We start from the raw sequence: 27,897 nt of genomic DNA, 5'->3' as shown, positions 1-27,897 counted from the left end.
TACCTCTATTCCTTCCTTCCTTCCTTCCTTCCTTCCTTCCTTCCCTCCTTCCTTCCTTCCTTCTTTCTTCCTCTCTTACCTCTATTCCTTCCTTCCTTCCTTCCTTCCTTCCTTCCCTCCCTCCTTCCTTCCTTCCTTCCTTCTTTCTTCCTCTCTTACCTCTATTCCTTCCTTCCTTCCTTTTTTCCTCTCCATTGAGTTTTGATCCTTTTTACATCTCAGTGGCCTCCTGCTCAGTACACTGCCTCTATAAACTGACTACATTGGACCACAATTGGCCAAAATTTTCACCCCCTTTCTACGAGACTCTCCATAAACATGCCATATAAGTGGCTACTAAGAAGAACTGCTGATGACCAAAAGGGCTCATGCTCGATCACGTACCCCTGTGACTTTATGTGACCCTCTCCCCCTTTATGAAAAAAGGGAACCTTAGGATCCCACCAGTGAGCAGCCACCGCCAACCTCAGGGATAACCATTGAGGAACCAGATCCTGCATGGACAACCCCTTTAAGTTTTTGAGGGTGGGTTCCTGGAGCTGATCATAGGTGGTCCGACTGCTGGGTCACATGTTCTCTATGGGGAGAGGGGCATAATCTGCTGCTGGACACCTCTAATAGTCTCTGCTGAGACCAAGAGGATCGGACATGTTGAACTCTAAGGACCAGGTTGTTGGGGAGCCCCCATATCCATGAAGTGGAGGATGAGGTGACTGTGTATGGCAATCCGAGACTAGGATTATATTAATTGGTCTTGACGCCCCCCATTAATAATAGTCCATATGCATTGGGGTTTCTCATAGTGGACGACCCCTTTAACTTGTGCAGACTGAAGCCATCGCCAAATGTGTACATTGCTGATATAATCCTTACACGAGTGCGGTGACTGGATGGGGTGTATTGGCACCTCTCACAAAGATACGGAGCCGCGCCCGCCTCGCCTGGCCTCGCCACATTAATCTCACATTGAAGCTTCTTTGTGCTTTGATGGCTATAAATCCTTTTAGTGAACCATGAAAGCAAAATAAAACTCCTTGTTGATGGTTAGTCGCTGACTAAATCGCATTAACCATGAATTAGCACTCAAGTTGCATTTAGTGCCTGGATCACAGTCGTATGCCAAGCTTTACCCACGGCCACTGACTTTTACGGCCAAATCCTTTTGCCAAACCTTGTAAGAGGAACCCTGCGGGTGAATGGAAGGAGCATTGTAAATAGGTTGAGTCGTATTTAAGGGGGGGGGGGGCTAAAAGAAAGGACAAGTTCAAGTTTGCAAACCCAGTCATCCATTCTGTAGGACCAATAGTCAGCAGCCCTGACTTCTTAGGATGTGGAGCGACTGTTTTTGAAGGGTCATGTGTTACTGATGATGATCTTGATCTTGACCAGGACATGGCTGCATTTCAGGGACTGGGATGGTAGGATGGTTGTAAGGGGGCATCCGGGGCAGCTCACTTTACACCGGTACAGCCAAGTGGCCACCATTTGGTTCATGAACTCCGACTGGTTGCATTTACCAATGTAGCAGTTACAAAAATATTGGGTCAAAATGGGTGGCAGAAGTTCCTTAGAACCTCACCCAGATTTTAAAGGGGTTTGCTCTCAGCTGCAAAGGGTCCACCTTCTAAGGCACCAGCTAAGGTTTGCTATGTTTGAGTGTTGCTCTCCCGTGGTGCGACCTTCTTGTGGTTAGGCATCACCCCACTCCCAGGAGGTCACTGCCTATTTAAGGGCTGGAGAGGGAGGAGACAGCAGAGGTCACCTTGTTGTCGGAGGGCAACATGGAGGAGACAACAACTAGCAAGACCAGGTGAGCTGAAAGAGCCGTGCGATCTGCTCAGAACAAGAAGCTCAACGATGTTTAAGATGTCAATCAAATGGGACATCTTCATAATCACCTTGACCTATGGTGTTGGGCAGTGGGTCCATCTCAACAGCCCCAAGCCCTACACAAGTTACTTACACATAATAACTGGTGTACCGTCCCATCTACAGGAAAGAGGAACCATCAGTGCAAACCCAGGGGCCCGGGGTGTCCATTCTTTGATGGTGACCCACAAGGGCGATGAAGGAGTAGAAGGAAGGAGCGTGGCCAGCCGCATGGTCACCATATTGCCATTCTGTGCCAGAAACTGGCGGCTGCACAAGGCAGAACCCCAGATTACAGGTGCACAGTCAATGGGGCAACTGGATTTAGCCCATTGCGGTGACTCATCAGAAAAAGCCATGTCGAACAAGGCGCGATGACTCAGCAGCCAATACTCAAAATGGCCATAACATAAAACATAGCGCAACACTGAGTCATCGAAAACAAGCCAAGTACACCGCGTCACACTACACACGTACAGTGCACAACAAAATGGACCATCGTAGGTGAGGACCCCGCATACCTCGCCCACCTAGGACCATATTTATGGGATGGGACGGATTCCAACCTTACAAGGCTATGGGAAAATCTTAGATTACGGGCCTTGTGCCCAAATATAGAGAATCTGCCGGGGCTATAACTCGGCGTTTTTCTCCCCCGCCTTTGCTTTCTTGTGACCGTTTGTCTTCCTCGCTTACACATCTGCTAGGAGACTGTTGCTACGCTGCGGATCCCGAGACGGAACACGCTGTCAGCTCATTAATTGTGGGTTACTTCAGCCTTTGTAAATGAAACGTTATTTTTATCCTCGCGAGTCTCCGAGGAATACAACAAACTCCTAAAATCTTCTGGTCAGCAGAGAGATGTCATCCACAATGGCGGAGGCGAAGAGACGGCCAGAAGACTTAACCCCGTCATGGTGCAGTATATAGCTGACCGCGGACAGTCCGGTGTTTGGACCAGTCATCGCTCCCGACATGTCTGTTTTTGTAAATTTTCCATAACGATTCTTTTTTCGACTCTGTCTTATGCTGTTCCTCTGTTATTCCTCCTGGAAATTCCTGAATACATTGACAGCTGGGTGTTACCAGTTGGGGGTGTGTCCTCCTGTATAGTTTGACACTGTCCAATCAGAAGCAGCAATGATAGAACTGTGCAGGGACACGCCCCTTTAACAAATAAAATGTTAACACCCAGTTGTTAATTTATTCATAATTTTTAGGAGGCCTAAAAGTATTGGCACCCCTGCAATTCTGTCAGATAATACTCGGTTTCTTCCAGAAAATGATTACAATCACAGATTCTTTGGTATTATTATCTTCATTTAATTTGTCTTCAATGGAAAACCACAAAAAGAATTGTCAAGAAGCCAAATGGATATAATTCCGCAGCAAACATAAAAAAGGGGGTGGACAAAAGTATTGACACTGTTTGAAAAATCATGTGATGCTTCTCTAATTTGTGCAATTAACAGCACCTGTTACTTACCTGAGGCACCTAACAGGTGGTGGCAATAACTAAATCACACTTGCAGCCAGTTGAAATGGATTAAAGTTGACTCCACCTCTGTTCCGTGTCCTTGTGTGCACTACATTGAGCATGGAGAAAAGAAAGAAGACCAAAGAACTGTCTGAGGACTTGAGAAGCAAAATTGTGAGGAAGCCTGAGCAATCTCAAGGCTACAAGTCCATCTCCAAAGACCTGAATGTTCCTGTGTATTCAAGAAGTGTAAAGCCCATGGCACTGTGGCTAACCTCCCTAGATGTGGACGCAAAAGAAACATTGACCAGAGATTTCAAAGCAAGATTGTGCGGATGGTGGATAAAGAACCTCGACTAACATCCAAACAAGTTCAAGCTGCCCTGCATTCTCTTTTGTGTTTTTTCATTGCAAGCTAAATAAATGAAGACAATACCAAAGAGTTTGTGCTTGCAATCATTTTCTGGAAGAACACGAGTATTATCTGACAGAATTCAGCATTCTGTAGGGTCGCAGTATAATCCCAGTGCCAGCAGAGGACAGATCTATGACCGGGATGACTCCGTCCTATAAAGCCGCCAATAACAATATCATTAAATATTAGAGGAATAATAACACTCTGGAGTCACGAGACGTAAAAATAGCGATATCGCTTCATTAGTTTCTTCCTGTTAACCCTTTAGACCCGTCCCTCACCCCCCCCGAGGAATGTTCTGTAAAATTCCACCGCCTGGTTAATGTCATTAAGATTCCAGCGGATGCCCCAGAGGACAATTACATCCATGCAGAAAAACAGGTGTGTAGCGTTTCGCTGGCAGCCGCACAGGGTTTCGCCATACCGTGCCTATAACTTGCAAAATACTGCGGCGTGACACCCTTGTGTGAGAATGGAGTTACTCTTGGCAAAATTCAAGTGGTTTCTCTTACGCAGCCCATAAATGCATCAAGTAGCTAACAGCCCGGGGCGTCCATTACCAAGGACGTGAGCGGTGAGACACAACCTTATTAAGTTATGGCCGCCATGAAGAGACAGTCTGGATTGCCACCTACTCAAAGGAGCCGAAAACAAGGCACATATACGGGAGGTGGTGGTAATTTAATGCTCGTGTGATCTATTTTTGGCCACTAGATGTCAGTATAACTGGAAGACACTTAAACTAGTATGCTTTACAGCCTGCTGAAAAATATATTTGTATAGGATATTATCATAGGAAAGTCAGGTTTATGTAAACCCATAAAGCATCCTCAATATATAGGACAATTCCCCTTCATCTTCACGAGCCTGTGACATCACGTTCGTCAGTCACATGGCCTGTTTAGTCCCATTTAAAAGAACGGGGCTGAGCTGCAATACCAAGACTAACCACAATGTCCGATACTGTGCATGGTAGAACAGCTGATCGGTGGGGTGCTGGGGTGATGGATGCCATCAATCTTATATTGATAACGTAATCTAAGGACAGGTCATCAATATCTTAGTGTTGGAAGCTTATTGTTTGTGTATACAGTTCCTATGCCAATCTATATATCTCCATGGTTACAGACTACAACCAAACTCTCTGTAGTCGGCTCTGTATTCAAGTGCCTATTATCTGGAGGGAGTGAAGTATCATATGATATTACAGGTTCAAGATGGCGTCACCTGCTGGTGCAACAGTTCCCCAGTTGCACTTCCTGTCACAATTAATGTCCAAGTCTCTACTTGATATTGATTTTGACCCAATGACCAGACCAAGGTTCCTGAGCACGTGACAGGAGGGAGTCCGATCACCGGGACCCCCAATGATGACGTGGAGCGGTAGCGCGCATGCGCGACCATGACTCCATTCCTTCCTATGTGACTGACAGAGCGCCGCTCTCCGCCATCTTTACCAGACCCTGAAGATGGTTATTTGAGGACTCCTTGAAGAAAGCAGAAGTGGTGTTTAAAGTGGTCAATGAGGAACGATAAAGAAAAGTGAAGCAAGAGCTTAAAATATAGAAAATTCGCTGAATCACGCATAAATATATACCATGCACTGTAGATATATATACAGTATATACACATATATACACATATATACACAGTGACAGTAGATATATATATACACATATATACACAGTGACAGTAGATATATATACCGTATATACACATATATATATATACAGTGACAGTAGATATATACACATATATATACAGTGACAGCTCAGTTACAGGAAGTGTTACCTGAGACTTTGGTTCGTTTACCCATAAAGCTCTTGGAGACCGGATGCCTCTTTCCTGTGGCAAAATGATTAGTTCTAACCGCACGCCGCCGCTTTAAATTAACCCTACCAGCACTAGCCCACCACTAGCCCACCAGGGGTAACCAGAAACATAAAAGATGTCAATGAGCTTTAATAAAGAAAATCCACTTAGAGATCCACTTTAATGGCCGCCTTTGGTTATAACTTTGCTCTAAAGGTGGAACATGTTAGGCCTGGGCCTAGACTCCATCTTAAGTGCCCCCGAATATCAGAGTCTAAGTAATAGTGCCCACATCCAGGGGCATAAGTTGCATGGGTGCAGAGGATGCACCAGGACCCCATACGATGTCTCTTTCCCCAGTACTGTATAGATGGGGGGCCTGCTACAGAATTTGCATTGGGGTCCACAAGCTTCACGTTAAGCTTTTGCCCCCATAGAGGGGGCAGAGGTAGAAATCACGACCAGGCCCTAGAGCCTCAGAGGGGCCCTTAGTCCTCTCTACAATATAAGAAGCCACCAGTGTTATAGGTAGGACATGGTAAGGGGGACCCTGTTACTATTTGTAATTGGGTACCAGCACCTAATACCATACTTGCCAACTTTCCAAAATCTCTGGGAGCCTGAGCAGGCCCTGCATTATTCTCGATGTCATAGGGGCACAGTATGTGGCGGCCACATTTTTTCATATCCGTGCCCTTTAAAATTGGTGGCAAGGGACTGACTCACTATCCCACCCTGGACAACTGCCATAAAATGTTGCCCAAATAGTACCCCATACACAGCGCCCCACGGGGTCTCTCAGTGTTGCCGCTATACTCCAGCCCCCCGAGATGGTCAAAAATGCAAAAATGTCCCTCCCTAGCAAAAATATACACGACACCCAAATACTTGGCCACACGATCCAGATCCCGCCCGGTCCCATGAATCAGAGGGGGTCAGTGGTAAAGTATCCGCTGGCACATCAGTCAGCACAGTCATCTATGGCTTTATGTCACTCTGTCAGTCCAGCTGGGGGGCAGAGGTTACCCGCTACAAGCACGCCACGGCCTCCGCGTTGAGGGAAGTAATCCTGTTTTTATAGGGCTAGATGTGCGCGGCGCTGGAAAAGCCAATTAAGAAAATAAAAGACAAAGGAAAAATCCACCTACAGCGGACGTGGGATGTGTCAGATCATGTTATTCGGAGTCCTGGCTCACAAATGTCGCTGTCAGGCGCTGGGTGTGGGCAGCCGACAAGAGATGTTCACAGTCAATGGCAGATAATAGACGCGGCGCGCGAAAATCTGTCAATGACGGCGGGGAGGAGGCGGCAGTCGTGAGGGCACACGAGTCTATGGACCAATACTGGCACTTTGTATCAGATGGGAATTACCAAATAGGCAACATTTTATTTTTGGAATTTTTTGTTTTTCATTGGCATCCAATTTTTTTTTTGGGGGGACAGGTCGGTCAAATCTTTCCCATTCCTAAAGCTGACTGACCCTACATTAGCTGTGAGCAGGGCGCTGCTTGAGTAGGGAGGCAAACTCCAAAAAAGCCCACCCAAAAATAGTGTACCCTGGCAGGGATAGACGCAGCAGTCGGCCATGGGTTTAGGGCTTTCATGTTGCCCAATGCCCCTCTGCCGCCATAATTCACCAGTGGCACGTGGTAGGTTGTGGGGGCACCAGCTTAAGGCTATAGTCACACAAAGGTCAAAAATGGCCGCAAAAAAACCAAAAAGTTGCATTTTTTTGTGCAAAAATCTGATTTGCCACCAAAAATTGCAACTTGTTCACCAGAAAATTAGCCCATGAGGTCTAATAAACTTGACCCAATGTGTCATACCATCACTTCTTCACCCCTTGTGTCAGATACTACAACACAACCCTATGCAGGGAAAAGGACAAAGGGGCCCCTTATGGTTCCCTCAAGTGGTCAGCAGGGGTCTCAGATGTCATATACTAGTTTAGGAGTAACCTTGAACGCTTTGTACATCGCCTGCCAATGGCAGAGAAAGCAGTTGTTGGGTCTGCTTAATTACAACAGCTCACCCGCAGGTGACAGAAGGTATTACAAGATTATTATTGAGATCTATAGCCTGCCTATGGAATACACAGATGAGTCGGGTCCTCCAGAGGGAAAGATTCTCTAGGTAGACTCTCTATGCTGAGGCTAATTCAGGACTCCCAAACAGGGGACTCCCCTCCATTCCATCCATTAAGCAGATAATCCCTTTAATTGCGACCATCACATGTAAGACCACGTTTACAAAGGAAATCTTCAATATCAACACGGAGGGTGTCCCAGATCGACTGCAAACTAGAAACAACTGGTAATATTACGTAAGGGCTTATATTTAATGGACGTTATCCTGTAATCTGTTTGTGCATGTATATAGCTATCCATGGCTTCCCGTATTACTCATCTCTTGTATAACACATGAATATTCATGAGGATTATGGGGTATGTGACTTACAGTAAATGATCTTTGGTACTTGCATGACAGCACAGATCATCCTAATGAGTTGTGTACATGAATAGAATGACAGAACTACAGTGTGGACTGACACACTTACACTGGCAGAGCTATAGGAAAGATTTATATCCTATCCAGAGGCTATGATCAGCTGTTTGACCTCCCCTACAGGTTCAGCGATGGCCGCCATCATTGTCTTATATACGGTATCTTATAACTTTATGGCGCTCTCAGCCCTTATTTGCATATAACAGGAATGGTTACTATGTAGGTGACTCATTATATAATATAATTGACCGTCTCAGTTTCAGGATCATATTTTGGGTTTTATGAATAATGGATCAGATGACGATGTTAATCATAAGAGATCCATTAATCATAATAAATATGGCGGTATTCAGCAATCCTTCGCCGGCACTTACTGAAACCACCGCCGTCATCTCTGCATGTGGTAAACCCCAGAACAGGCCACAGATACCAGTATGGTGTGCTAAAAGGTAAAAGCCATAAATAAGGGGCGAGTGACGGGTCCAAGAGGTGAAAACTACAACAGCGAAAATAACAAAGAGCGGTGTTAAATAATACTGTCAATATATTATATCAATATAACCAGCATACAGCCGTATACAGTATATAGAAATCCTAATACTACCATATAGTGCAGCGGTCTATCTAGAGTCTAGAAATATTACTGCCATATAGTGTGTCAATATATAGTCTAGAAATAATACTGCCATATATTATATCAATATAACCACCCCACAGCCTACAAATAATACTGCCATATATTATATCAATATATCCAGCATACAGTCTACATACTGTATACAGCCCTATATATACTGTACAAATCCTAATACTACCATATAGCGCAGAGGTCTATCTAGAGTCTAGAAATATTACTGCCATATAGTGTGCCAATATATATAGTCTAGAAATAATACTGCCATATAATGAATCAATATAACCAACATACAGTCTACATACTGTATATTGCCATATAATCCACAAACATATACAAATCATAATACTGCCATATAGTGCACCAATACAAAATCACAACAGAGTCTAGAAATAATACGGCCATATAATGCATCAATATGACCACCACACAGTCTACAAATAATACGGCCATATGAATCAATATAACCAACATACTGTCTAGATATAATACTGACATATAAAGCACAACTATATCTAGAACCTAGAAATAATACTGCCATTCAGTGCACCAGTATAACCACCTTGAAGTCTAGAAATAATATTGCCAAATAGTTCAACAACAGGTTCACTCTAGAGTCTATACATAATACAGACATTAGTGTCCCAATAAAACACCACACCGTCTAGCAGTAATACTGCCATATAGTGCAGCAATATTACCATTATAGAGTCTGGAAATAATAAAGCCACATAGTGTACCACTATAACACTATGCAGTATAGCAGTAATATTGCCATATAGTACACAAACATTACCATTATAGAGTCCAGAAATAATACTGCCATACAGTGCACCAATACAAGAACTCTTGGGTCAAGAAGTAATACCGCTATATCTATTAAAATGCCATCACCATACAAATAATACTGCTACATAGTTTCCAGTTACTACTAGATGGGGCAGTTAATGCTGCTAAACACTGCCCAAATAATAGAGTTAAAGGAATAGATAAGTCACAAACTCAGCTCTGCTACATCAGTTCCATGAACACCCCAGGTACAGGACTCCATTACCCCACAGATCAGCTATTATTCTCCTTCCAGACTCCTTTTATGCCTCTATAGACCTCAGTAAACACACCGCCAAGTTCTAGACCTGTCTTGGCCATGTGCTTCATCTCTGAGGGGCTGACTAGGGGGTGAGGGCCGAGTAATTGATTCCTGAAATATACCCCGGCACATTACAATAGAAGTCTGTTCCAGCCAAGCAGCCCCAAACCCTGGCCCCTAAGCTGCACCGCACTACACGCGCGCCCAGGCAGCCAACACTACACCACTGCTACATCTGAGAACACTACACCAATGGTGTATATGAGACCACTACAACACTGCTACATCTGAGAACACTACACCAATGGTGTATATGGGGATACAGGGATCCCCCCAGTGTTATCTTCTATTGTTATCCTGTCTGTGATGTAAATGGCGCAACTGCTACAAAGATAACCCCTATAGAATTGGCAAGTGTCTGGTGATTATTAGGCTTAGTGGCCAGAGTGAAAATTGACATATTCCGTTTAAGTGACTTATTAGCGTGCTGCGCCCTTCCTTGATCACAGAGCGGGCACCAGGAAGCGGAGATGTGGAGGAGATGACAGATAGGACCCAAATGGGCGACCCTAATGCCCCCCACCCTTCCCCTTTGATACTTGATCTTGGATTCATTACAAGCCCCTGAATTAGACCTTCATTCCTGACATTCCTGCCGGGACCGGTTTAGTACAACAGAAAGGGGCAGTTTCTTGGGTCTCCAGATCTTTGGGGTGACCTGGGCCCGCGGGTCCTAATGTATAATCGGTAACGGGGACCCCAACTATCCAGCGGAGCCGCAATACATGGAATATGTTCTATCAAGTGCAACAATGTAGCAGGGCTGAGTTTGTTATTTCCCCTGTTTGTGCGCTTTATTAAAGGGGTTTCCCACAGTATCAAGTTATGGGTCCGCAGGGCTAGTAAAGTGCAGCGGCACCAATATTCCTATGGTAGTGCCACGCCCAGCCCAGTACAGGGGGTTGTCATCACGCAGAAGATGGAGACCCCTGCCCTATGTTAATCCCAAGAATTGGTGACCAGTACCAAATTAGAATATACCTATATCCATAGCAATAATTGCAAAGATGTAGCAGAGCTGAGCTGTCATGTGTAGTAGGGATGAGTTTGTTTCATATAGTAGAGGTGAATTTGTCGCATGAAGTAGGGCTGAGTTTGTCGCATGCAGTAGGGCTGAGTTTGTCCTGTGTAGTAGGGCTGAGTTTGTCCTGTGTAGTAGGGCTGAGTTTGTCCTGTGTAGTAGGGCTGAGTTTGTCCTGTGTAGTAGGGCTGAGTTTGTCGCATGCAGTAGGGCTGAGTTTGTCGCATGTAGTAGGGCTGAGTTTGTCCTGTATAGTAGGGCTGAGTTTGTCCTGTGTAGTAGGGCTGAGTTTGTCGCGTGTAGTAGGGCTGAGTTTGTCGCGTGTAGTAGGGCTGAGTTTGTCGCATGTAGTAGGGCTGAGTTTGTCGCGTGTAGTAGGGCTGAGTTTGTCGCATGTATTAGATCTGAGTTTGTCGCATGTATTAGATCTGAGTTTGTCGCATGTATTAGATCTGAGTCTGTCGCATGTAGCAGAGCTGAGTTTGTCGCATGTAGTAGATCTGAGTTTGTCGCATGTATTAGATCTGAGTCTGTCGCATGTAGCAGAGCTGAGTTTGTCGCATGTATTAGATCTGAGTCTGTCGCATGTATTAGAGCTGAGTCTGTCGCATGTATTAGAGCTGAGTTTGTCGCATGTATTAGACCTGAGTTTGTCGCATTTTGTAGAACTCATCCCGATGCTTTATTGTAAATCACAATGGACAACCACTACTAGTTACCTTTAGCTCTGCTACATCTGTAACACCCACCCTGGCTGCAGATCCTCTGCACTGCTGTGAGTCTACAGCTCTGCAGCGTACAGATGTTCGGAGCACGTGCTGCGATGGCGCTGGATACACCCACTTCTAGAGAGAAAAGTTGTTCCTCTAAGTCACTGACAATGGCTGCAAGTCCCAGGCTGATAGAGTGTCAGCTCCTAGGGCAAGAGTCTCAGTCATATAGAAGACATACTGTATGGGATGTTGTAGCTAGAAGATGTCTTGACCTGCTTGGACTTGTGGTTCTACCCCAAGCATTACTCAAACACGCCTGCGCCAAATCCAGAATCCACAAGAGACTCTGCCAAGAAAATCCCAAAAAGGCGAAGGAATGAAACGGCGCGTCGTGTCCATCTCTGATCTGGACGCTGGACAGAATGGACGCTGCCTGACATGTGACTCTCGTGTCCATCACTGCGGCCACAGATAACATAGACATAAAGAGGCCATTGTCCCCACCCCGCCGGTGACATGCTTATTCTGTCAGGGAAATCCTAAACCAAGATGCATCACATACAAAAGAGCCTTTCTCCTGCGGGATGTCAAGGATCCATGGAAAGGCATAGGTAAATACAGATGTAGCAGAGCTGAATTTGTCAACTATCTTTGTATCATTTGTACACTATGCCATGTGATCGGTTTACTTGCAGTCCTATGTAAAACTTAATGGCTTGTTCAGCACTGCTACATCTCACAACCTCACTCCTGTCCCATCCAACAAATCCAGCACTGTACGTATTACAAACTCAGCTCAGAAACCAGGTTATTCTACATGCAACACATTCAGTTCTGCTACATCTAGGAGACCCAGGCCAACTATAAGATGCTAACTCAACCCTGCTACATCTTATAAAACCAATCTAATAGATTCAGCTCTGCTACACTAGAAAGCTAGCTGTAATATTGTCTATAAATACCAACACTGCTACATCTATCTAATATGTCTAACAAACTAAGCTCTGCTACATCTAACCCGATTCTGCAAAGTCAACTTGGCCAGATGTAATAAAATCAGATCTGCTGCATCTAAAAAAGTCAGATCTGTGAGTGACAAACTCAGATCTGTTGCACAGAATAAATCCAGATACATATACAAAGTCAGAGGTGACAAGTTAAGCTCTGCTACCACATCTAACAAAGGGAGGTCTAATATGTCTAACAAACTAAGCTCTGCTACATCCAATAAAGCCGGGTCTATTATGTCTAACAAACTAAACTCTGCTACATCTAATGAAGCAAGGTCTAATATGTCTAACATACTAAGCTCTGCTACATCCAATAAACCCGGGTCTATTATGTTTAACAAACTAAGCTCTGCTACATCTAAATATATCTAACTCGGCTCCACTACATCTAACAAACCCAGCTTTTCCAAATCAGATAAGCTCAGCTCTGCTACTACGTCTACTACTAAAACAAAGGAAGGTCTAAGTTATTTATAACAAACTCAGCTCGGCTATATCTAACAAAATCAGCTCTGCTACATCAGTCAGAGCCAACCCTGCTCCATCCCGCAGAGCCAGCTCAGTTACATCGCTCACACCCAATTCCTTCACATCCAGTAAATTAAATTTTCCCAAACTCAATGCAACTCTACCCAACAAACTCAGCTCAACTACATCTGACCGATCCAGCCCTGCTACATCTGCTTAGCTTTTACTCAGTGCAACGTGTTGCATTAGGCGGCGGAAACTTGGAAACCAGTGATAAAGTCACTATACGCTTACCTATCTGCGCCTGGGAAAGACTGATCCAGGAGAATAATCCGAAACAGAAAATCCAGAGCGGCTTGGTCATTTTTTTCTTCTTTTTTTTTTTTTTTTTTTGGATTCCGAAAAATCTAAAGAGTTCCCACAAGGAGCACAAAAAATTCTGCCACTGTGCAGTAAAGGACTCGTAACTTTGAAGGGCTTATTATTCTGAGTCAAAGGAACTCAAGTTGTGTCATAACTGGGAGGGAATCAAAGTCACACCCATAAAGGAGAAGAAGAAAAAAAAAAGAAGAAGTCGCCCCAGACGTCTCAGCAGCCAGGAAAACCCAAGCAAGGAGCACGAGGCTTCTGGGGAAGGGGTGTCCCTCCCTGGGATCTTGTAGGAGTTGGGAGAAGTAATCTGACACAGGAAGCCGCTGCCTATAGGCCGCCAAACCTTTAACCCCGGGAAGGGTTAATAGCAGGCATTCCTTGTTTAGTGCCCAGGACAAAGCAGAACCAGATGGCAGTGGACCAGGAAGAACTCCGCGTCTGGATCCCTCATTATTTTGAAAACTTTTCCGCACTTTTCCCTCCAAAATCTCCTCGGTAGTGAAGGCCCAGGGGTGCAGCATCCATAAAATGAGAACTAGTAGTTTCCAAACAAATCCAAACCTCTACTTTTCCACCTTAAAAAGGATCGTTCATCACCTCCACCTCTTAACATCCTTGAATAGCCCCCCCTTCACTGAATCTGGCGCAGTTGGAATTTTTTCTGTAGCCCCCACCATTCCCGAGCAATTGGTGCTGTTACTTTTAGCGCCTATGGTGCTAATGAGGCATTCTACTATCAGGTGGGCGGGCCTGAGCTGGAGCAGGTAGTCTAGGACCGCCCACCTGTTAGTAGGGTGGATGTTGCATCTAACAACAATGATTGCTCGGGAATGGTGGGAGCTAGAGAAAAAAATTCCAACTGCGCCAGAATCAGTGGGGCGGCGCTGAGAGTTGGAGTTGGTGAAGATGGTGATAAGATTTCCTTAAAATTATTTTTTTCAACTCCAAAGAATAATAGGCCCCAGTGATGCCACCATGGAAAGCAGGGGGTAGTGTTTGTATGATCGGTATACACATTTCTGGATTATTCTCTTGTTTCCTCCAAAAAGGGACGTTCCAAAGAGTTCCAGGAGGAGGCTGGGCCCCTATTTACAAGGGCCCTATGGCAGCATCATTGTCTACCTGTAGGGTACAAGTCCATGTCTCAGCGCTAGAGGTTTCACAACACACCTGTAGTTGGATAACAGAGCCCCATATAAGTGACGGGTCTGGACGGGAGTTGCGAAGGTAATGGTGAGGAAAACCCGCCTTCTTACCCCAATGGGCAATACCATTGATGCAAGCCCCACCTATATTCTACCCAAGAATGCCATTTTGGGGTCTGGTCAGTTGATAGATTATTAGCATTAATTTGTCATCAAGTTTTTAGTGTGAAAAATTCCTTAAAGTTTTTGTTTTTTTTTTACCTTTTACATGTTACTATCTATACTGTAATAAAGTACATCCTGCAATTTTCATCCTGGCCACTAAGCCTAATAATAGATTGGCAATGCTCTAGGAATTTTCTTTCATTATGAATGATTTTTTTTTTTTTTTTTAAAAAAAAAAAATCTACAATTAGAAAATAAAAACAGATTACAAAAAAATAATTTCGATCTGGTTTTAATAAAAAATAAATAAATAAATGGTGACGCATTTATTTTAAGGCCTCCTTCGTTCGGGGATATCGTGCCATGATCTTGTGATGTTTCTACTAACCTGGACTTCCTGCAGCATAGGAGATAAGAAGCGTATATCAGTCAAAGATGTCCTCAGGGTCTAATTTGCATATTGTGTAGCTGATTTGCATAAATTATGAAGAGCTAATCCATTCTCCGAGGAGGGGGGGGGGTTCATTCAGATGGATGTCACATGTGTTTATACGGGCTCGTGTACCCTGACATACATGATGAGTAGGCCTCAGACCACACGCAGGATATGGCGGCATCTGCGCTGCACTTGTCTTCCGCCTGCTGTGAGATATATCAAACATGGATCTGTAGTCTGAGCAGATACAACCCGTACGTCTCTGTTCACACCTCTGTCGTCAACTTCGCTTCTATTTGCAATTTTCCGACCCCTTTATAAATTTGACTGCAGAAAAATGTAAATCTTGACGGAGGTGTGAACAGAGCCTTACACAGTCGCAGAATCTTCTTAGATGTCAGTAATCTGTCAGAAAGCTGAAGTGTTCACAGGAGCAGAGTTTGTTACAATGTGTCAGTGCTATGCCAGTGTCATATGGATGTGATCAGGACGTGTTGTCAGCTTCTGCTGTAAACAGGGGCGGGTCCATTTACTGACAGCAAGTAAACATTTGGAAGATGGCACGAAACGGAGACGGAGAGTATAGAAGAAAACCGTAACTGCAGTGCGAAGATATTACTCTGATACAGAGCTCCAAATCCCCTGAACAGCTATATAGTAATATTATCTGTCTACCGCCCAACCCGTGTTCTCCGCTCACTCAATGACCTAACACTTCCATCCTCTATTATCAGAACCTCCCCCGCTCGTATACAAGACTTTTCCCGAGCTGCACCACTTCTCTGGAATGATCTACCCCGGACAATCAGATTAACTCCCAACTTCTACAGTTTCAAACGCAAACTAAAGACGCATCTTTTCAGACAAGCCTATCACAATTCCTAATGCACAAAATTGTCTGAACACTGTATAAGCAATGCCGCCCCTGCTACCTCTTGTGTCACCCCCTCTACCTCATACATTGTAAGCTCTTTTGAGCAGGGCCCTCAGTCCCATTGTGTGAAATGACGTTCTTTGTTATGTATGTCTGTATCTGAACCCTATAAATTGTACAGCGCTGAGGAATATGTTGGCGCTATATAAATAAAATGTATTATTATTATTATTATGGTTGTCTGGAGTCACCACTAGAGGGAGCTAAGTAGTTTACTGCATGCTATGTTATCACTGAGTTATCTGCATAATACCGCCATAGAGTGATCTAATAAAACTGCTATACAGTGTCTGAATAATATTGCCATACAGTGAGCAAATAACAGCTCAGTACATAAAGTAACCAAATAAAACTGCTATACAGTGTCTAAGTAGTACCGCCATACAGTGACCACATAACAGCTTTATATGTAAAGTAGCCTAATAACAGTGCTGTATAGTATCTAAGCAGTAATAACAGATCCATACATAAAGTAACCTAATAACAGTGCTATACAGTGTCTAAATAGTACCGCCATACAGTTACCAAATAACAGCCTCATGCATAAAGTAGCTTTAATGAAACCGCTATATAGTGTCTAAGTAGTACCGCCATGCCGTTACCAAATAATAGCTCCATACATAAAGTAACCTAATAAAAGTACTGTACAGCGTCTAAATAAAATCTTTATACAGTGACCAAATAAAAGTTCCATACATAAGGTAACCTAATAACAGTGCTGTACAGTGTCTAAGTATTACTGCCATATAGTTACATAAAGTAACCTAATAACAGTATCTAAATAATACCGCCATACAGTAAGCAGATAACAGTTCGACATATAAAGTAAGCTTATAACAGGGCTATACAGTAACTAAGTAGCACCACCATACAGTTGCCAATAATAGCGCTATATAGTGACCAAATATCAGCTCTATACATAAAGTAACCTAATAACTGTGCTGTACACTATGTAAGTAGTACTGCCATATGGTTACCAAATAACAGCCATATACATAAAGTAACATAATAACAGGGCTGTACAATGTCCACATAATACTGCCATACAGTGAGTAAAAAACTGTTCAATATAAAAAGGTACCTTATAACAGGGGTGTACAATATGTAAGAAGTACCGCCATACAATTGCCAATAATACCGCCATACAGTGAGTAAATAACTGCTCGATATAAAAAGGTACCTTATAACAGGGGTGTACAGTATGTAAGAAGTGCCGCCATACAATAGCCAATAATAGCGCTATACATTGGCCAAATAACAGTTCCATACATGAGGTCACCTAACAGGGCTGTACAGTGTGTAAATAATACCACCATACAGTGACCCAAATATCAGCTCTATACCTAATAACACTGCTGTACAAAATACTAAATAATACCGCCATACAATCAATATAACAGGGTTTTTCGGTTCATAGGCGTTGATGACCTGTCTGTAGATTCATTCATCAGGATCAGATTAGTGGGGTCCGACCCTCAGACCCCCCCACTGACTATCAGAGCTAAGACAGAGGAGCACAGCGCCAATCTCTGTATAGTGGCCAGGCCAGGTTACTGCAGCTCAGATCCCATTCAAGTTATGCTCACAAACCTCGGATTCCAGATCATCGTAAGCCCCCTCCTCTATGAAGATGTTTTGCTTCCCCCTCATTGGCCCGTATTTAGGGTGACAACTTGTTTGCGTTGCGTGACTTGATGAAACAACATTGTGCCGCACTTCAAAGCCTGTAGTATGTGAGAGATATGGATGGTCCATCGGCGTGACAATGGCGGCAGTGTTGTGAGGGATTGTCGGAGGACACCAGCACATAGACCGCTCTTTGTACTCAGCACCGATGATATGTCCATGTGTGAAGCGATACATGTACCCCACTAATCGATTCATTATTGTTATAGGGTGTGTGGCGGTGTAATGGCGCTGACTGGGCGCTATCATGTGAAAGCGGTTGTAAATATGTGCCATAACCAGGCATGGAAATCAATGTGAACTTTGGAGGAAAGGAATTTCCTACGTTCCCATCTGTCATGTCACTCTTATCCATAACAAATGCTCCTTAAAGGGAATGTCCACACTTAAATACGATGTTTTATTAACGATTCTAAATTATGTTACGTTCATTTCTTAATATATCTTCATAGCGGCTGGAGCTCCGTTTTTCTGTTACAGGGCTCCAAACTCCCTGAAAACCGTAGACATAGGATTAAATTCTAGCTACCTGCAGTCACCACTAGAGGAGCTGTGTTATAATAGAGTTCAATGTATTAACAGTCTACAGTAGGCTCATAGGCTCCCTCTAGTGGTGGCTAAAGGCAGCCAGAAAGTTTGTACAGATTGACCCATGTGGGTGTATGAAGAGCAAAGGAACCGCTTGTTACAGGGTGTGTAAACTTTTGCTCTGGTGCATCTAAAATCCCCCAAAATACGACATTAGACATTGAGTTTACTATGGGAGACTTGTTTGTGTTGCTACTAGAAGGTTCCAGCTGCGGGCATGTGGTATACAGCCTGGTAGCGGATGTTTGGAGGGTCTGATGCCAGGAATATAACCAGCCTTTTGTTTGGGCCGTTGATTACATTTCTTTCGCCGCTCTTCCTCGGGAGATGAAATCTGCTTATGGCATCCATGTCAGCGCGCGCTTTATTTAATGAGAACTTTAGCTATAACAATAATCCATGTTTAGAGTTCAGTGCGGAGAAGGGAGAGCGGGGGAGGGGCGCCCAGAAAAAGGGGGATAATTCCCAGCTGTTGTGGAGGGTGATCTGAGGGCATATGTCCTCCTGCTATTCTGCCTGGAAACTGGGTCTGGATGGAGAAGACCAGACGAGATGGAAGGGGGGGGGGGGGGGGGGTTGCTAGAATAACCCACCTAGAGACAATTTTGTGACGATAATCACTACCGGCCCCCGAGAAGATCAAAGGAACATTCTACAGAGATAGAAGAACATGGAAATATCCCAAGTGTCTATTCTAGGCAGGAACCCTGAATGTAATCCAATACTATCTCTTCTATCTATCTATCTATCTATCTATCTATCTATCTATCTATCTAATATCTATCTATCTATCTATCTATCTATCTATCTAATATCTATCTCTCCACCTCTTTGTCTTTTTTCTCACATCTGTCTTTCTTTCTCTTTCTCCATCTTTCTTCCTTCCTTCCTTCCTTCCTTCCTTCCTTCCTTCCTTTCTTTCTTTCTTTCTTTCTTTCTTTCTTTCTTTCTTCCTTCCTTCCTTCCTTTCTTTCTTCCTTTCCTTCTTTCTTTCTTCCCTTTTTCCTTCCTTCCCTCTTTCCTTCCATCCTTCCTCCCTTTCTTCCTTCCTTCCTTCCTTCCCTCTTTCCTTCCTTCCTCCCTCCCTCTCTTCCTTCCTTCCTTCTTTCTTTCTTTCTTTCTTTCTTTCTTTCTTTCTTTCTTTCTTTCTTTCTTTCTTTCCTTCCTTCCTTCCTTCCTTCCTTCCTTCCTTCTTTCTTTTCTTTCTTTCTTTCTTTCTTTCTTTCTTTCTTTCTTTCTTCCTTCATTCCCTCTTTCCTTCCTTTCTTGCTTCCTTCCTTCCTCCCTCTCTTTCTTCCTTCCTTCCCTCTTTCCTTCCTTCCTTCCTTTCTTCCTTCCTTCCTTCCCTCTTTCCTTCCTTCCTTCCTTTCTTCCTTCCTTCCTTCCCTCTTTCCTTCCTTCCTTCCTTTCTTCCCTCCTTCCTTCCTTCCTTTCTTTCTTTCTTCCTTCCTTCCTTCCTTCCTTCCTTCCTTCCTTCCTTCCTTTCTTTCTTCCTTCCTTTCCTTCTTTCTTTCTTCCCTTTTTCCTTCCTTCCCTCTTTCCTTCCATCCTTCCTCCCTTTCTTCCTTCCTTCCTTCCCTCTTTCCTTCCTTCCTACCTCCCTCTCTTCTTTCTTTCTTTCTTTCTTTCTTTCTTTCTTTCTTTCTTTCTTTCTTTCCTTCCTTCCTTCCTTTCTTTCTTTCTTTCTTTCTTTCTTCCTTCATTCCCTCTTTCCTTCCTTTCTTGCTTCCTTCCTTCCTCCCTCTCTTTCTTCCTTCCTTCCCTCTTTCCTTCCTTCCTTCCTTTCTTCCTTCCTTCCTTCCCTCTTCCCTTCCATCCTTCCTTTCTTCCTTCCTTCCTTTCTTTCTTCCTTCCATCCTCTCTTTCTTCCTTCCTTTCTTCCCTCTTTCCTTCCTTCCTTTCTTCCTTCCTTCCTTCCCTCTTTCCTTCCATCCTTCCTTTCTTCCTTCCTTTCTTTCCTCCTTCCTTCCTTCCTTCCTTCCTTTCTTTCTTCCTTCCTTCCTTCCTTCCTTCCATCCTTCCTTCCTTCCTTCCTTCCTTCCTTCCATCCTTCCTTCCTTCCTTCCTTTCTTCCTTCCTTCCTTCCTTCCTCCCTCCCTCTCTTTCTTCCTTCCTTCCTTTCCTCCTTCCTTCCTCCCTTCCTCCCTCCCTCCCTCCCTCCCTCTCTTTCTTCCTTCCTTTCCTCCTTCCTTCCTCCCTTCCTCCCTCCCTCTCTTTCTTCCTTCCTTCCTTCCTCCCTCTCTTCCTTCCTCCCTCCCTCTCTTCCTTCCTTTCTTCCTTCCTTCCTCCCTCTCTTTCTTCCTTCCTTCCCTCTTTCCTTCCTTCCTTCCCTCTTTCCTTCCTTCCTCCCTCTCTTCCTTCCTTTCTTCCTTTCTTCTTCCTTCGCTCTTTCCTTCCTTCCTTCCCTCTTTCCTTCCTCCTTCCCTCTCTTTCTTTCTTTCTTTCTTTCTTTCTTTCTTTCTTTCTTTCTTTCTTTCTTTCTTTCTTTCTTTCTTTCTTTCTTTCTTTCTTTCTTTCTTTCTCTTTCTTTCTTTCTTTCTTTCCTTCCTTCCTTCCTTCCTTCCTTCCTTCCTTCCTTCCTTCCTTCCTTTCTTTCTCTCAATCTCTCTCTCTCTCTCTCTCTCTCTCTCTCTCTCTTTCTCTCTTTCGCTCTCTCCCCCTCTCCTTACGTATCTATATACATTATTCCTTCCTATCCTCCATTGCTTTAAGTCTTTCCTTATATATAGCGGTGAGACCTTGGGGCCCCTTGGAGCCATCACTGCCGGGTGACTCCCCAACCTCTGCCCCTTGTAGCTACTACATGTGACCTCTATGAAGGTCGCCGTCTCTGGTTATTTTTTCAGCCGTATCTAATGATCCTGTAATGGGGCGATTCTGCTGCTGACTTATTACATGTGACATGACATTGAGCAGATTCTATACGTTACGACACTGGCGGTGACCACATATTGTATATAAGCTGAGGCTGATTGATGGCGGCGGTGAAGAACGGTGTCAGGAATAGTCTTTGTCGTGTGGCCCTAAATGATCGGCGGTGAAGTTTCCATTAGATTTGTTTTACTTGGAATTAAACAACGATTACTAGAACATACAGAAAGTGGTGCAGACACGGCCCGGGGCGAGACACGGCCCATTACATGTATACATGGCTCTAATTACTGCCAGGCCTCATCATGGCCGCCAACTCCTGGGCTTCAGATGCTCAGAAAAAGTTGCCCGTTATTCAGAAAATTCACTAAATTTCTGTAGAATTTTTTTTTTTTACAAAAATTTGGTGGTTGAATTGGGTCTCTAATGAGAAGGTGGACTTAAAGACTTTCTGGAGAAAATATACTTAAAGACTCTCACTAGTTGGTGGACTTATAGACTCCCAGGAGATGGTGGATTTAAAGACTTTCTGAAGATGGTGGACTTCAAGATTCTCAAGAGATGGAGGACTTAGCGACTCTCAAGATATGGTGGACTTAATGACTCTGAGGAGATGGTGGACTTAAAGCCTATCTTGACGCGGTGGACTTTAAGACTCTTAGAAGAAGGTGGACTCAAAAACATTTCAGGAGGACTTGAGGTTTCCAACCCCTGGACAGGGAACCATCTACTCAAGTAGAAGATTGCTTATAAGGAACCACAAAACTTTTAGGGCTTTCTATAAAAACAATCGTACATTATCTCACAACTTAATGGAGTTCAGTGTTTACAACACATCCAACCCCTGGACAGAACAGAGGTACGAAAGGAAAAACAAGAAGTTGCCAAGGACTGGAAACTAAGAATTTCTCAAACTGGTATAACTGGGAAGAAAAAAACGTACTAATGAGAAAAGGGAACATTCTGTCTACTGTGTCTGGAAGGGGATTTTGTTTTTTGGCTGCCACAGAAACCTTTTGTTGTTTGTGGTATAAACAAGACTATTATATGAAGGATCTAACATCATTAGAAGAAGTCCATGTCAAGAGTGAACCCACCACCCAAGGCCCAGACATAACCATACAAAGCATAGGGTGACGTATGTATCACAGTGGTGGGGACTAGTCATCTGTAACCAGTTCTGAAGGTTTCCACCATCACAGGCATCTCATAAGGTGGGATCCTTGAGAATGATGAGGTCCCAGTTGTTATCATCACCGAATTGTACCACTAGGTGTACGTGTCCTGGACCTCCCTTGGTAATCCTTCCTCGATATCTCTGTTTTCAGCTTGGCTGATAGTTCCACTGTAAGTTCCAATTAAATTCCACATCTTCGATGGGCATTTGGTATGTGGTAGGACGCAGTGCACAGTATGTCCCTGAGGTCTCTCCAAAGCAGGGAAAGTCACTGTACATGAGACATCTCTGGAGTCGGTCAGGTTGAATGGGGGAGGAGCTCCCGATGGATGGCTGAAGTATGTCAGGTCTGGTCAAATCCAGTGATTATACCAGAAATGTCTAAGAGTAAGGTTCTAGGTGATGCTACAAGTGTATAGGAGTGAGGGTCTACATGATACTGCAAAAATATAGCAGTAAGGTTCTATGTGATACTTCAAGTGTGTAAGAGTAAGGTTCTAAGTTATAGCAGGAATGTCCAGGAGAAAGGTTCTAGATTATACTAGAAGTGTGTAAAGGTAAGGTTCTAGATGCTACTAGAAGTGTGTAAAGGTAAGGTTCTAGATGCTACTAGAAGTGTGTAAAGGTAAGGTTCTAGATGCTACTAGAAGTGTGTAGGAGTAATGTTCTATATGAGTGAAGTTCTAGATTTTACTAGAATGGTCTAGGAGTAAGATTCTAGATGCTACTAGAAGTGTGTCGGAGTATTTATTTTATTACACTACAAATGTGTAGGAGTAAGGTTATAGATTACACTATAATTAGCTAGGAGTAAGGTTCTAGATGCTACTAAGAAGTATATAGAAGTAATGTTCTATGTGCTACTTCACGTGTGTAAGGGTAAGGTTCTAGGTATAGTAGAAATGTCCAGGAGTAAGGTTCTAGATTATACTAGAAGTGTGTAAGCGTAAGATTCTAGATGATACAAGTGACTATGAGTAAGGTTCTATATGATACTTAAATCATGTAAGAGTAAGGTTCTAGATTATACTAGAATGGTCTAGGAGTAAGGTTCTAGATTATACTAGAAGTGTGTAAGAGTAAGATTCTAGATGCTACTAGAAGTATATAGGAGTAAAGTGCTATATGAGTAAGGTTCTAGATGCTACTAGAAGTTTGTTTGTTTGTAGGAGTAAGATTCTAGATGATACAAGTGACTATGAGTAAGGTTCTATATGATACTTAAACAATGTAAGAGTAAGGTTCTAGATTATACTAGCATGGTCTAGGAGTAAGGTTCTAGATGCTACTAGATGTGTGTAGGCTTGTACAAGTGTGTAGGAGTAAGCTTTTAGAATATAGTACAAATGTGTACAAGTAAGGTTCTAGATTATACTACACGAGTGTAGGTGTAAGGTTCTAGGTTATAGCAAAAGTGTGCAGGAGTAAGATTCTAGATTATACTAGAATGGTCTAGGATTAAAGGGGTTGGCCACTTTCAGACCAATATTGACAAACAAATGTACAATAAAAAGATATACAATTTTCCAATATACTTTCTGTATCAATTCCTCACAGTTTTCTAGATCTCTGCTCACTGTCATTCCTTCTGTTACTTCTAGAGGATAAAGCTCTGACCATGGTCATGTGATTTACGGTCCATGGTCATGGTTATTTGTTTGTCAATATTGGTCTGAAAGTGGCCAACCCCTTTAAGGTCCTAGATGACAGTATAAGTGTGTAGGAGAGAGAGGGGAACACTGAGCAATAGGTTCTATATCACAAGTCATGACACTTCAGCTCAGAGTTATATTTGGATTTCCTTGTAATTGGAATTTCGGTGTAATACAGAATAAGAGGTCGGTGCGGTCTCCCTAGAAGTTGATAGGCCTCAGGGGTGCAGGATGGAGCGACGTTTGCTCTGACTAATGCTCTAGTTTGCGGTCTGATTGCCCCGTAATCCTCCTGGTGAGACCCCAGAGCTGTTACGTTGCGCCTGCGATGTGTAATATGTTGGATCTCACAGCTGTCTGAGACTCAGCTGCAAACACACCCAGGAACCGAATGAGCAAGTCCTGTGCCAGCTGCACTATCACCATTCATTCATGGTGACGCACGGCTTCCATAGGGAACGATGGCATCATCTTCATCATTCTCAGCTCCGTCCTCTTCAGCGATGACAAATGTAATCTCAGCTCTGAGATCTTCCCTATAACATCCATAGACATGGGGCTGATCAGGAGTCCATGGAGAGAGCGCCCGGCAATGGTTGCTCCTATTGCCTTTGCTATTGCTTAGCTGGACGCCCCTCTCCAAAGCAAATGTGGTGTCAGCAAGTACTGGGTGGGAAATGTCCCAAAAATTGGACAATGGGTACAAAAATACTGGGACAAAACCCAACCCTATAATGTTTCCTTGCAGGCCCTAAGCTCTAAATAGTCATCTTTCATATGTCGCTGTATGGTGTACAAGGATGGAGCCGAATCATCTAATAGTCAGGCTGCGCCCTGTCCGGTAACATCCAGCAGTCACCCCAGATCCAAAGGCTAATATTAGTATTTATTGTATGTTTGTACATTATGGACTATATGTATATACTAAGCACTGTATGGACTATATATATATACTAAGCACTGTATGGACTATATGTATATACTCAGCACTGTATGGAATGTATATGGTCATGTTTTAGAATCTTTTTCCATTGCACTCTCCTCCTTCTATATTCTTAATCATTGTCTTTGTATTCCACGTATTTGCTGTGTTCTGTGACATATTTGCAGGTTGGGTAACTCTGGTTTGTTCTCCATCTTGCACTTTACTTCCCAGAATACTCACCCTCTGTTTCCTCTGAACTATTCACATTTGTGCCTCCACCTCCGCCCAGTGCTTCAGAAGAACTGACATGTACTTCATATATATACCACGGACCACTGATCACTGGCTACTGACTGCCAACCACTGGCTAACAACAGTCAGAGCTCTATATCTTCTGCAAATAGATAAAACCTGCATGTTACCATTCTGTCAGTCTGCAGCCACCACTAGGGGGAGCTCAGGAGCTTTTACTGCCCTCTACATATACATGGAAGCCAGTAATACAATAGCACACAATAAGCTCCTGACCTCCCCCTAGTGGTGGCTGCAGACTGTGCAGATTATAAAAGCAGGCACAGACACCTGAGGGAGAATTGGTAATTGGTGGCTGGTCGTTGTGGTTCAGCGCACATTTGGCTCCCCCGCGCCATGTTAGTAAATAAGTCCCATAGCAGTTCTGTTGCCTCCATGACAGTTTCGTTCCAGGATAGAATATAATTTCTCTGCACATAATTAGCGGCGGCCTATAGAGAAGAGCGGTGACTCCTCCGCCGGTAATTACAGGCTGCCACCGCTGTCATGTGTCGGGGTCAGATGAGAATAATCCTCTAAAACAGGAAAGAGCGAGCTTCAGTGTTGACAAATAGGAGTAATTAGCGTCATTGGGTAATTGCAGGAGCGGCTGAGATTAGTATAGAGAGCGGCGCGGCCATAGCCAGGGGTACAGGCCTATCCTATATCTGTATACAATACGGCCAGACCCTCAGAAGTGCATTATAGGAACAACTACAGTCCGATGACTATGCGTCCTTAAAGGGAATGTATTGCCAGAATCCCCCATAGGACCCCTGACCTACACATAGATAGATGAGGCTACATAAAGGATTGAGACCCTCAGGAAATGGTAAGTAAATGAGAATCCATATACTATTGGCTAACGTCAAATGTGCGCATGCGCAGAACAAACATCTGCAGGCTTAGTAAGTGATGTTTTAATCTTTGCGCATGCGGCAATACACATGTTCGCGCATGCGCACAGAGTGTCCAAACAGATATTTGCTGGTGGAAATGCGCATGCAAGATTTGCGCATGTGCATTAGCTATTTCCTGGCACTTGATCCAATCGTAGTGAATACACTTTTACAATGGAGTATACGGCATACACGCAAAGGATCTCACCACCAAATGCAAATGCCTTCATGAGATGTTGGAGATCTGTCTTCTCATGTATTGAATAGGGAAGATATACAGATGATGTCATCACGTTATGGGAGGGGATAAAACAATCTTACAGGATTTTTATCTATATTGAATGACATCGGGATGAAATTCACATCTGATATTCATGAAACAACTAGGACTTTTTGTTTAGAGTTGCGGATAACCCTGGAACCTGGAACCAGGAACCAGAATCTCCACGGATGTTTCCAGAAAGCCTACATCTACCATTGCCCTTCTATACTGAGAAGAGGCAAACACCACTAGGGCAATATCTGGGGTGGGGACCCATCACACCCTAGGCACTGGATCTGTCAGGTATTATTGTGCCCACCTACAAGGTGGCACCCAAGGCACTCGACCTACCAGCTATTACTGCCCCCACCCATAACGTTTTATCCTAGGCACTGGACTTGTGAGCAATTACTGCCCCTACCCTCAAATGGCCAACCTAGGCACCAGACATCCCATCTACTACTGCCCAACCAACAAGATGCTGCCCTAGGCACTGTACCTCCCATCTACTACTACCCCCACCCACAAGGTGCCACCCTAGGCTCTGGAACTCCCAGCTATTATTGCCCCCACCGACAAGGTGCCACCCTAGGCATTGGACCTCCCATCTACTACTACCCCCACCCACAAGGTGCCACCCTAGGCATTGGACCTCCCCCACCCACAAGGTGCCACCCTAGGCATTGGACCTCCCAGTTATTACTGCCCCCGCCCACAAGGTGTCACCCTAGGCTCTGGAACTCCCAGCTATTACTGCCCCCACCCACAAGGGGCCACCCTAGGCTCTGGAACTCCCAGCTATTACTGCCCCCACCCACAAGGTGCCACCCTAGGCACTCGACCCCTCAACTATCTGCCAAGCTGCTGCCCTAAGCGGAGTACATCCAGTGCCTGGTGGGCCTACTTGGCATAAACTTGATGCCGTGACTGCTCTACCCATAAACCACTGTGTTCACTACAGACCTGTTGTATTAGTCCACACTATAGAAGTCTAACTCCCATCATCCTCTCTGTTCTTGGTCTAGAATTCATATATAAATCAAACCCCGGAAATCTCCGTAGCCTAACGCCTATCCGTGTAGAGTATACCGGAAATATCTATATAGATGACGCAGTGCTGTAGCCGGGGCGCAGGTCACTAGAGTTACACCATAAATTATTCAGTATGCGCAGTTCTGGCGCCAAAGACAAGGTCTATAAAGTATCCAAAATTATACGGAACGCGAGGTTAGTATAAAACGGAAGTTGATAATTTCATGTTCCATAATCTCCCGTCTCGGATGACAAGAGCAGTATCTCAATTCTGCATTGTCGTCTTAGGGCGGCCCCTGCTTGACCCCTTTCCAGGTTTTCCAGGAGACGACTGTTACGACCTTGGCAACGATTACAATATTTGCTATTGTCTCGCTGTGACCTCTGA

The 27,897-nt window shown here is 44.0% G+C and overlaps 1 protein-coding gene across 2 annotated transcripts in view; it reads right to left on the bottom strand.

Annotated features, from left to right (window-relative positions):
• Positions 1-13,570, bottom strand: part of LOC142212930 (CD44 antigen-like) — a 35,817-nt gene extending 22,247 nt beyond the window's left edge. For both annotated transcript variants that reach the window (XM_075281061.1, XM_075281062.1), the window contains exon 1: positions 13,369-13,570. In XM_075281061.1, coding sequence (XP_075137162.1) covers positions 13,369-13,438 — 70 coding nt within the window. In that variant the 5' untranslated portion in view covers positions 13,439-13,570. The remainder of the gene's footprint in view (positions 1-13,368) is intronic.
• Between the last annotated feature and the right edge of the window lie 14,327 nt (positions 13,571-27,897).

Source organism: Leptodactylus fuscus, chromosome 7 (assembly GCF_031893055.1).
Source record: "Leptodactylus fuscus isolate aLepFus1 chromosome 7, aLepFus1.hap2, whole genome shotgun sequence".
Classification (NCBI taxonomy): Eukaryota; Metazoa; Chordata; class Amphibia; order Anura; family Leptodactylidae; genus Leptodactylus; species Leptodactylus fuscus.
Note: the sequence above shows the minus strand (reverse complement) of the source record. Positions and strands in the feature narration are given on the sequence as shown.